Raw genomic sequence first — 12,028 nt, forward strand, 5'->3', positions numbered from 1 at the left:
TAGGATGGGAATTTCCACAGGAAATGTGTCTTTGCTCTGCAGGTAATGGAAGCAGAATGCAAATAGTTAACATAATGCCACTGGCATCACTCTGCTAACAGGTTACTGCAGCGAATACAGTGATAACTAGTAACTACTAACAATGTAACTACAACTAGTTACAATGATTGTTAATTACATTGAAAGTTCTTGAAGTACGCATTTAAAAGTCTCACACTAACACAGCTAAAGACATCTAGCACAAAGAGGGATATCAATGATTCTGTATTGTAGCATTTGAACAGAGTGCAGTTTTGTTCTTTTCTTTTTGTCCAGGACATTTTGGTTTGCAGCATGGCCGGTTTAGAACTGATGACATGAGAAATTGGTGTAAAACAGAGAGATGACCTCAGTTGTGCTGGCTCAGTATTGTCTGTCATCATGAAACACATGTCTTTAAAAAATTTGACCATGAAATACGTTTTGTCCTTAGGACAGTTGTGTCCTCTTTCTTGTGTTTTGATGTGTTCTTCTCCTAACATCAGCTCTTAGTAAGGACCTTACTGAGCCCTGGGCAAATGGCTGCACAATCGTTTCTGAACACTCCTTACCTGTGCATATCATATCTCTTTAAGCCAATCTGGCCAAAGCTCTGTGCATGAATGATGCTAGTGCCTCCATCTGGTGCAGTCCTGTGTCATTTTGAGCCACTGCTCTGAATCCCACTGCACAAAGGAAAGAGCACAAGCAATTATCCATGTCAGACCTTGCTCTCAGTTCCACAGTAGACAGCCAGCCAGCCAGAGTAAAAGATAAAAGGAAAGCCAGAAACCACAGGCTCCATCTGGTTCCTTCTCATCCTCACCATGTTGGGCTGGCTGAGGTAGGAGCTGCATTTCCCGGGGCCGCGGGCAACCTCTGAACCTATGACCTGTGAACATAACCCAACCACCAGAACATTGCCAGTCAACCCATATTAACAGATGCTGGTGAGTATGCTGATAGCTTCCATTCACCATTAGCTATATTAGCAAGTTTCTTATTCAGTGAGCCACTCTTTGTCATTGTCCATTGTCTCACATAATGTCAGAAAGAACATGTGTTTTGAATGGAAGAGGTTTACATGATGCTTCAGTGTTGACTGTTGGAACAAGGTGGATCAGTCTCATTGCTCTGTCTCGCTCTCCCTTCCACTCTCTCTCTCTCTCTCTCTCTCTCTCTCTCTCTCTCTCTCTCGCTCTCTGCTCATCCCTGAAGAAAGGCGCCATAGCAAAGGGCCGCGGGTGACCTCGGTAACCGCGGTGGGTTTCTGCGGTTACCTTCTCACAGCCTTAAATGAACCTCAGCATGCTTCTAAAAGAAGAGACCTTCCGCCGACCTCGCCACCACGAGCTCTTCTATCCCGTCGTCTCCCAGCCGCCCCATGGCCAATATCTCCCTGGAGTCCCACACACGTCAGGATGCTGTCGAAGAGGAAAATCCGCATGGGGTTTGTGTATGAGGGGCATGTTTAAAAGAGGAGACGCCAAGGTCATGGGAAGCTCACTCTTTGTTTACATCCTTTGCTCTCTTATTAAATTGAACAAGAGCAAAACTTTGATGCATCAGTGCCCCAACTCTAAAACATTTATTGGTCTTGGTGTACATGAAACTGATTAACACGGGGATCCTTTTTTTGTTGCACACAGACGGCTTATACTTTCACTTGCAATGCGAGCATTTTGCTCTGACCATTCCAATTTCACCTTTTTAACATCACCATTTGAATAACTAGCCATGTGTAGATTCTCACTCACATCAGAGACAATGTGCTTTGATAAAAACATTTTTTTTTAGTTAAAAAATGCATTCAAATGGATATTTTAGCTTTTGGTTCCCCGGGGTTCCAGCAGTAACTGCTTGTAGAATATACATGAAGCAGTGCCTTTGTTGCTGTTATGTCTGTTATGCCTACTTGTTTATTTAATGATGAACTCATCGATGTGTGCATGATGTGTAATGATGTGTGTGTGTGCATGTATGTGTGTGTCTATCATACTATCAAGATTGCCTGCATCAAGCACCTGTGACCCTCCTACCCTCCTGATAGCCTCTCCTCTTTCTTCTCCTATCCTCTGTCCTCTCCTCTCACCTCACCTTTTGCAGTACCTCCCCCAGTGAGCTTCCCATTGTATCATTCACTGACTAAATAGATTATTTTGCATAGTGAACCCCATCCATATCAAAGCCTGGACAGGGAGAGACTGTGGACTCCTTCCAAACTCCCTGAAACAGGCCAAAACCGCATGGGAGAACAAACTCTCTTTTCCTCCCTCTCATGCTCTCTCTCTCCCTCTTCACTGCTCATTGTCATACAGCGAGAAGATATCAAGTGTGCTAGGAGCATATGTTGTTGATCAAATGGATATCAGTGACTCACTTCGTTTTCGAAGTATCAAAATGGTGGTCCAATATTTTGTGGTCTGCATTATTTGGAGAAGCTATTGGTTGCTACCTCATTATTTTTAAAGAAGTCTCACTGTTCACCGTCTTGAGAGGACCTCTTTGATAAAGATTACATATAAGGGATATACCACAGAGTATGGCTCAAAATTTGTCACAATAGAGTAATTGTTTTCCATACCGGGTTGTTTAGCCACACGCTGCTAGCGGTGCTAGCTGACAGGATTTGCTGCTCCAACGGGGCTCACGCATTGCTATGCCAACACAGCACTAACGTTTAAAACTCTGGTCATGCTGTCCCTGCTTTTCGCTGCCAAACAACAACTCAACTGCAAAAGAGGAAAAAAAGACTTTCTCTCTCTCCCTCTCTCTGACCCATTCTCTCACCCTCTAGTTCTTTCTCAAAATTTTCTCTACTTTTTTTCACTCCCATCCCTCCTGCCCTTCCCCTCCCGGTCTATCTCTTTCTTTCTCCACCTCCATCCTGCGAGAGTATGAGAACTCTCCGCAAATGTTCCTCCCACGCGCGACATTCCAGGGGCGACAGAAAACCCACACACTGGTGGCGGTCTGTCGAGACACAGAAACAATGCCTGAAAGTGAGCTACCTTGCAGAACACGGAACATCCGACCCAGGCCTGGATGGTCTGGTAAGGATCCATACTGCTCCAGGTTTCGTGTTTGTCAAGTGAGGACACTGGTCTAAAACCCCCTTTAAAATGAATATGATCATAATGTAGGAGAGATTATCCTAGATCAGTACTCTTCCTCTTCCTTCGAAAATACTGGTCCATCAAAGCAACCCTGTCTCCTTTATGGATGTTTCCGCTGATGTCTAAGATACTCTCGCCACATTTTCTGCCATCTCCTGTTCTTTCTGACTTCTAATTGGCTACAAATTCACTCTGGTTTCCCAATCACTTTTGTCCCTTTCCATTCCAAGGCCCAGTTCTGAAAGGTTCACGCACATTCAGCACAAAATCATAGTGACTACAGTGTAGTACGAACTCCTTAAGCATTTTGTCCTTGCTGTAGTCAAAGAGTAATTGTGCACAAATGAGAGAACGTGCACACTGCAGTGGAGGTAGTCATTTTGTTTCCACATAGCTGTCTCAAACCCTTACACAAAGGATGTCTTTCTCCTCATAACTATGCTCATGGACACTCACTGTTTACCTTCACCATACCTCTCCAGTAATGAACGCTTAATTATACCAATCAATCAGTGTAGTATTGTTAAAGCTATGATATGCCATATATTGGCAGGCAGTGGGACAGACAGCATATGAAAACCTGAGAATGCACAAATCACTGTCAATGGTAAATAAATATGTTCCTGATAATTGCTGTAGGGGCAGTTTTTTTCTAGGATTTTTGGCATTTGAAAAGGATTTAGATATTTCAGTTTACAGCTAAGGTCAAATTATCATACAGATGTAATTTATGGAAGTGCAGTGTGGAACTATTGGACACCATATCTTCTGAGAGGAAAGCTAAATATGACATTCATAAATATAAAAGAGAGAGAAAGAGAAGTAAAACATCTAATGACAAAAGCATCTAATGACAAATAAGAAATGCTAAGATCCTAAAATTATGAAATAATTTGCAAATTATGGATAATCCCATGACTGGACTCATGCCTTGTTGTGATAATGGAAATGTTGTACCATACCTACCATTCCTGCCATATTTCTTAATCATTCAGGGAGCAACAGTGAGCAACATTAACAACTTGATAAATATTTTTTTTTCCATTGCACAAAGGTACTACAGGCTGTCTTGTTTGTACATCAGTAATATATATATATATATATATATATATATATATATATATATATATATATATATATATATATATATAAACAATATTTTAAAAATAAAATATTAATTTAAGATATGAATAGAAACCCTAGCATACAGCAATGTTATCCTTTTATGACTAAAACTATATTAAATTTTAAAATAGGTATTATATTATCACATAGTATTATTTTAAAACTGTAACTATAGCTGGACATGGAAGAGAATAATAATTAGGATATTTAATTATACCTGTACAAAAATAAAGTTTTTACTATTTAAAAAACGTATCCAAAACGTATCCACAAATGCGTTTAATGTGATCCAGAAATGTATAACTGCAATGGGTCAAGTGAAATATACTCATCATCTATACTGAAAAATATTTTTTTCAGTATGCGTGCGAATATCCTAAGCAAATTTGTTCGTTCTCTATCAGATTGGCAGGTGTGGTTGGTATGTGCACAGTAGTTGCATAGCAGCTCAAACTCAGATAGACACAACCTCAGTATAGAAGTGTGTCCCAGAACAGGCATATGGACACAGTCTGTTATCCTGGTTCCTTCAGGCATGTACAGGAACAAAAGGAAGTCACTGTTGATTCTGTCTGAACTGCTGGTTGCTTTGGCCAAAATCTGTCAGTGACTGCTGGTAAAACACAGTGTTTTGTTTAGCTAAACACAGGACCAGAAGACTGGGAAAAATTCAGAATAATAAAGGAAATCATTCAGCCATGGACAAAAAGATTTAAAGTATCAGGTTTGGAGGATATAGTAACTCAGGAAGTGTGCTGTCTCCTTCCATGTTTGATTAATGCAAGGTTTAACGAATCCTCCTCTGTTCTCATAACGAATCCTCCTCTGTTCTTAGAGCTCATGGATGGTACCTCAAGGTTAAAAGGAAGATGTCACACAAAAGTCCTGCAATAGCAAATAGGTAATAGAGCCAAGGGAAAATTATATATTGTCATAATGCATCTTAACATAAAGCTACCAGCTTTCTCTGATATATGCAATGTTAGCAAGGAAGCTTTCATTTAATGGCAGTTTAGATGTATACAAATACATTTCTGCAGGTGGTTAAATGGACTGATTCTATATGTCATTCCCATTCTAATTTACCCTATCTTAAAAATTAATCACATGGAGGTGCATCATACGAGAATACGTCCAAGAGATGAGGGCAGTTCTAACACGTGATATTGACATTTTATGTCCAGTTCATTTCCCTTGCAAATCCACTCTGAGTTCACATGCACACACTCAAACACACACACACACACACACACACACTCTCTCTCTCTCTCTGTCTCCTCAGCCTCTGAATGAAAAAGCCTGCTAGGCTCATTAAAAGGGATGAGCCTATTGCTCTGATAAATGTCCCTCTCTAGAACAATGACATTTGGTGGGATGGCAATCGCAGGCCCCTACCCCTTCACCCCTAACTCCCCTTTTTGGGGTTCAACAAGTTTTTCTTATGCAATTCTTCCTTCTAAACACTCTGCATCTATTTGAAGAATGTGGAAGCAACAGATGGTACACAAGGCAAAGAGTGCATGTGTGCACATGGAACACTCGCTTCACTCCATATGTCCATATGTTTCTATGTGAAAATACTAATACAACAGAGAAGATGCAGAGGAGATTTTGTACCTCTGAGACTATTTACTTCCCTTTTGCTTGGGAGCAACTCTCTCTATCTCTCTGTCATTTTCTCACTGTGTGTGCATATGTGTGTTTGCGTGCATGAATGAGTGTAAGTGCACATGCTTATGCATGTCCCATCTCTACTGCTGTGGATGTTAATGGATGCATGAGGTTTGAAAATGCGTTCATGCTGGGCAGGTCAGTCAGGACAGGTATGTTACACCCTTATATGTGCGTTATGTGCTAACATCAGTGTTTTGGCTCAAGCCGTGGTTAAGTTCTTATGGGAAAGCCACTTCACTTTGCTATTGTTTAGCCATTTACAGTAGAAGCTCCTGAAGGGTCTGTCACCAACTGTGGATGTTGCCTAGTGAAACAAGACCCAAGCACCTTGAAGTGCTTGTTTCAGGGAGCTGCATTTAAGTCTGCTCCTTCTCAAGAGTTCCTCCTGAAACTATTTGGCGAACAATGGGGGTAGAAGAAGAGTTTGAAGGAGAAAAACAAGTCGTTTTCCAACCACCCACATCCCATCTGCTCGCGAAATGCCTGCTTTATTATTATCAGTGCTGTTGTCACAGTTATGATTTTAAGTTTGCTTGTTGCCGTGGTTGTCGTTGTCACCGTTGTTGTTGGTTTTTTTTCTGTTTGAGGAGAAGAATTGCACTGTGAAACAGTGCAGTGGGGAAAAATTCCACCCCTGTGTGCATCTAATCGTCCATTCACAACCCTCTTAATGACTTGTCAGTTCTCCTGCTCTTCCATTTTCTGTCCAATTAATTCTTTTCTTGTGCTCCGGATAAAGGCAGACAATAGGGCCCCTCCACCACATAATAAATCATTAAAATTCAGCGGCTCTCAGTGCCACTTGGCAGTCTCCCTCCGCCAGTTGGGTACGGCTGCTCGGTATGCATGCCAGTGCCCAGTTTGAAATTCTACTCTGCAGAAAAGAGCACTGGAGAATTCTCTTCTTTGCCCTACTTCAACTGTATATCAACTTTAGAGCCAGCTGGGATATGTTTTCATGAATTTTCCCACATTTAAAAGATGAGTCATGAAACGCCATGCCAGCACTTTACCCCAGTATGTGGTGTTTTAGTTATAGAACCCTTTAATATCTTTCCTTCTTCTTTCCAAAATTAGAAGTGCCCTCTCCTGTGACCCTTAATGAAAAATGTCTTGTAAAATGAAGACTACTGCTTTTCTGAACAAATAATTAAAATAGAATATCTGGACCTTTAATAATTTAAGGAGTTATGAAATTCTGTTATAACTACTTCACAACACGTTTACCTTTTCAAATTAAGTTTACCACAAGCCAGAAACTGGCAATGAGAATGTTATCACAGATTTTAGCAATATTGTTCAGGTACACTTAATCCAGGATATTAACTAATACACTGTAGATTAAAAAAACGTTTGTTTGTTTTTTATTTATACTGTTTACATATATATATATATATATATATATATATATATATATATATATATATATATATATATATATATATATATATATATATATATATATTGTGTGTGTGTGTATGTGTGTGTGTGTGTGTGTGTGTGTGTGTGTGTGTGTGTGTGTGTGTGTGTGTTTCTATAGGCTATTCGTTTGTGCACTCAAACCTCAAACCTTTTAACTTTGTCATCTGCCGGTTCCCGTAAGCGCGAAAGAGTAGCGGCAGCTGTGGATAACGATAGTGAATAAAAATGTCGTTTTCAGCAGCTGTTTTAAAGGGGAAGGTGGATATACAGCAGTTAGCGACAACTATCATTAATTTGCAAACAAAAAAGAGCAAATGAGGGAAATGTATGGTATGTATGTACAATACAGCAATGGCTACGCCTTTGAACAAAATCGAGAACGCCGCACGGTTCAAGACGAAAAAAGGTTTATTATTTTTCACAGATATGGCCAGCAATTAAGGTTAGCTTCTTGTAAAAATGCACTTGTTAACACACACACACACACACACACACACACACACACACACACCCAAACACACACAAACACACAAAAAACAAACAAACAAACAAAACAAAACCAAAAACCTCATAGCCGGGTATTTTTTAAATGGAACAACAGGGAAAGTGTACAGAGAACAATGTTTGATTTTCACAGCTGAAAGCAATCAACATGTTTTTAAAAATATGATATGAATTTAAATGGCATCAAATAAGAAGCCGGTAGGACATTTCTGAAGCAACAGGTTTAAAATGAACGGGAAAAAGAATTGCGTTAAGCTCACGCAAGACTGAGGCAATCAAAATCACGCAAAGGCAGCACGTACTTGCACGTATTTCTATACTGTTTGTGTCAATATGTGGCAAATAATTATTCAATTTATCTTCAGTGAACAGATTAGAATTCCGGGTATGTTTTTTAAGTGCTACGTCAGCTCGTTCGTGAGCAACGCGGGAATGGCCAACCTGTGCGAGTCGCGATGCCCCATATCACCCAACCCCACCGTACAGCTGACGCGTCACTCACTGTGTTTCGGTGTTATCTTTCCACATTTCCTTTACCATAACATCATGACTAATTGCAATTCGATAAGCATGCAGGCACCTGTTCTATCACGTGGTATTACATTGGTCTGAATCTGTTGATTTTTCTGAATAACATGGAATGAACATTGTGGTTTTATTTTCTTTCCAGGAATGCGTTGTAATAATACAAATGATGTGAAATCAGCACAAAATTCAATATTTGTCTGTACTAGTTTATCATCCCCACCAATTCACAACCCCCAAAAGCTTTTTACATCTATACAACTGAAACACACAAAAAATGATATCACAATTAACATAAATACATAGGGAATATCTCTAAGCAAAAAGAAAACATTTCTGATTAAAATTAAGAAGTGAGTGACCAATTGATGGTGAGAGGTTTTACAGCTGACTCTGTAGCAAACATTGCTGCTTCATATTTTTAAAATAATTGGTCCCAGTGCACGTGTATTTGTTTCTCCATCTGCCTTGTAAAAGGATTTGGCTTGCTTGTGTACTTCACTCCAACACAACTGAGGGCATATACATAGTCACTAAAAAAGAGAAGTTGAACCATAGGAGTGCAGGCCTGTATGCAGGGAGAGGACCAGTGACAGGTGGTCCTCACCAAGGATTTCCACATGCTGTGCAGGCACCAATACATCATGTTCATGGCTGTGTGTGTGTGTGTGGGTGTGTGTTGGGGGAGTTATGATCAATTGTACAAAATCAGCAGGCACTTTTTTCGTCTTTTTCTTCTCATAGCTGGGCAAATGTCCCCACAATTTTCTCAGCTACCTCTATTCCTTCATAAGTGCATCCAGAGTATGGACAAAGTTTACAGAGGGAGAAGCATTCAAGGCCTTGACAGGGTGGTATAAACTGGCGAGTCCCAGTTTGCAGTGGGGCTATGAGATGGGGGAATGGACAGGCTGTTGAGGATAGGGCCCCCGTAAGCCCTCCGTGAGGAGTGGAAATAGGGGTACTGGTAGAGGCTGGAGGTGTAGCCAGAATATGGGCTGTAGTAGTTGGTGGTCTGCAGGTCCGCATAGTCACACTGGGAGCTGGGGAAAGAGGCAGCGCAGCTCTGGGTGCCGTATGAGCTGTAATCGGGGTGCGATGGTGACCCATGTGAGTGCTCACTGTAGTGGCTGGGGCTCAGCTGTTCCGTTTTGATGTGAGGCCTTTGCTGGGCCACGTCTCCTGCACCAGCGGGAGAGGAGGAGGAGGTGGCAGAGGCTATGGCCCCTTTGCGGCTCCAGCCAGCGCCGGCATGGCTGTAAGACACAGTGTAAGCGTTGGGGTTGGGCCCATGGCCAGGCTCCGAGGGTATGGAAGGGGCTGCTGCTCCAGCGTGCCCGTTCACTGGAAGATACTGGTCAAACTCATGCACATCAAAGGCCTCCATGTTGCCGATGACATCCGTGCTGAGCTCGGAGATGTCCACGTTGCTGAAGTCGATGTTCTGGCGCCCTGCATCCAGGAGTCGCCTACCTTCGTGCTTCAGGTCTTGCTTCGGTCCATGATGGAGGTCGGTTTTTGGGGTTGTTGGTGGTGTAGGTGGCCCATGTGGCTGACCTAAAATTTTCAATAAAAATTAAATCTCATTTTCTGAAGTTATAAAATCCATGGTAATAGTTATTAAGTAAATTAAGCAAAGCTTAAATAGTGAAATAAAGGCTGCGATTTGAACGACCATATTCAGTGAAATTCCATACTACTGTAATTTGGATTTCCTATCCATAGAGTAGCAGTCACTCACCTGAATGGTCAAGGTGGTGATGATCAGCTAACCCAGCCAGGTTGCCCATTCCTGGCTCAGTTTTGTACATCTGATGGCTCAACTCAGCCCCAGAGTCGGAGTCACTTTGCCCTGGCTTCACACTCTTCCGACGTCTTGGCTGGTACTTGTAATCGGGGTGATCTTTCTTGTGCTGGACCCGCAGTCTCTCTGCTTCCTCTACAAATGGTCTCTTTTCATTCTCTGATAACAAGCTATGGTAGGAAGTAAGAAACAAATAGGGAAATTACAAATCATATGTATAATGTCTAGGCTAGTCAAAATGTATCAGAGTCCATCACATGGTGAACTGTGAATGCTCCATACATTCGTTGTTAATAAGTGATAATGTTAACGTTTGAAGCGGTGTATTCCTGCCAGATATCTATATCTCTATTCCAGCAAAATGTAATGAAAAGTAAACCTACGCATAAACGGCGCATGGGAATCACAATATCATAAAATCAATAATGAGAAAATATTTATTCAAACAAAACCCTTTACTTTTTTAAAGATCGAACTTACCGCCACAGCTTCCCCAGAGTTTTGCTGAGTTCAGCGTTGTGCAGATGTGGATACTGATCTGCAAGCTTTCTTCGTGCTGCTTGTGCCCACACCATAAAAGCATTCATTGGCCGTTTGACGTGAGGCTTGGTTTTGAGCGTACCGTTACCCCTCACCGGCATCGGTACAAGTGACCAGTCGTATCCCTTAAGTACTTGCGATACTGCATCTCTGATACATGCTGGGAACCTGTCATCATCATCATCTAGTTTTTTACAAAGACCAGAGTTCAGCGATCCATGCCCGTCCGATCCGGCCGGTGAAGACGGGGCATCCGAGTCCGACTCGTCTTGAGACATTGAACTGGACGTACCTGTCGGACTGCAAGGTGGGTCTGTGATAGACTTGTCGTGCTCCTCCGTCATTTTGTCCTCTGGCCAGTTTCAGGTGGTAAAATCCGTCTCGTGTTTCACTTAGTGAACTGCACGTCAACAAATTTACGCCAAAATGTTGTCACATACGTTACACTGCAGGAAAGGTTTTAGAATCCTGGAGTGTGAATTTTGTTGATAATGTTCCGAGCAATTGAATCTCGCTCAGCCCTTCAGTTGTGATCTCGCTGTGCAACTTGGTGACAGTCGATAAAGACTTTCGATGAAGTTGGAGCACGTCACAGTCCTCTTTTACTCCTCATTGGTGGACTGTCCTAGAATACTGTATTCTGATTGGCCAAGGACACAATCTCAATCAAGTCATCTGATATAATGCTTTCAGCAGTAGATATAGGCTACTTCGGTATTAATTTACAAGTAAGAGATAATCAGTTTTTATGATCGATTATAGTTGTGATATATAGTATAATTTATTTCAAAGTCGCTCTTGTAAGCACTGCGCCAAGTAGTTGACCATGTTATATAGGCTCTAAAGTTGTTATTTAAACAAAATATAGATAAATAATACATTTATAAAGGTTTCTGACATTTAATTAGAAAATATAATGTATTGTTATTATTATTATTATTATTATTATTATTATTCATGTTGATTAATTTTGCCCAGTATAATAAAGATTTAAGATTTAAACAAAAGTTTACACGTTTACACTTAATATAGGCCTACCCTGTGATGTTAAAATCATTATCCAGCTCCACTGTACAGAAAAAAACAACAAAAAAACCCCTACAAAGTCGTGGTATAAAAAAGGTCTAATGAGCTCGCATTAGAGGCACGTGCAGGATTACGCCGCAAAAAACCGCCTGTCTGTAGGCTGTATTATGTTTTAAGCAACAAGAACTGCCCGACTGACGTAAAGATGAACTTTGCATGCTCAAACTATTGCCTCTAGTGTTATCACCTGTCACGTTCCCTCGCAGCTTACAAA

General features: G+C 41.1%; 1 protein-coding gene and 1 long non-coding RNA gene across 2 annotated transcripts; both read right to left on the reverse strand.

The window, feature by feature from the left end:
- Positions 1–397: 397 nt before the first annotated feature.
- LOC113575302 lies at positions 398–2,796 on the reverse strand. Its single transcript, XR_003410400.2, has 4 exons — positions 2,603–2,796; positions 1,299–1,442; positions 845–910; positions 398–704 (listed from the first exon to the last, which is right to left on the reverse strand). It is a non-coding gene; the product is annotated as an uncharacterized LOC113575302 (long non-coding RNA).
- A 4,949-nt stretch (positions 2,797–7,745) lies between these two features.
- Positions 7,746–11,279, reverse strand: LOC113575322 (SRY-box transcription factor 8). Its single transcript, XM_027006768.2, has 3 exons — positions 10,669–11,279; positions 10,126–10,358; positions 7,746–9,941 (listed from the first exon to the last, which is right to left on the reverse strand). The coding sequence occupies exons 1-3, from the start codon at positions 11,070–11,072 to the stop codon at positions 9,220–9,222; spliced, it is 1,359 nt and encodes a 452-aa protein (XP_026862569.1). The 5' UTR covers positions 11,073–11,279; the 3' UTR covers positions 7,746–9,219.
- Positions 11,280–12,028: the final 749 nt, after the last annotated feature.

This window comes from Electrophorus electricus, chromosome 1 (assembly GCF_013358815.1).
Source record: "Electrophorus electricus isolate fEleEle1 chromosome 1, fEleEle1.pri, whole genome shotgun sequence".
Taxonomy (NCBI): domain Eukaryota; kingdom Metazoa; phylum Chordata; class Actinopteri; order Gymnotiformes; family Gymnotidae; genus Electrophorus; species Electrophorus electricus.

Excerpts from the sequence above, each read along its gene's own strand:
- LOC113575322 (XM_027006768.2), bottom strand. The coding sequence starts at position 11,072 with ATGACGGAGGAGCACGACAAGTCTATCACAGACCCACCTTGCAGTCCG. Across the intron at positions 10,359-10,668 it reads ACTCTGGGGAAGCTGTGGCG|CTTGTTATCAGAGAATGAAA; the intron begins GTAAGTTCGATC and ends TTCCTACCATAG. Across the intron at positions 9,942-10,125 it reads TCACCACCTTGACCATTCAG|GTCAGCCACATGGGCCACCT; the intron begins GTGAGTGACTGC and ends TGAAAATTTTAG.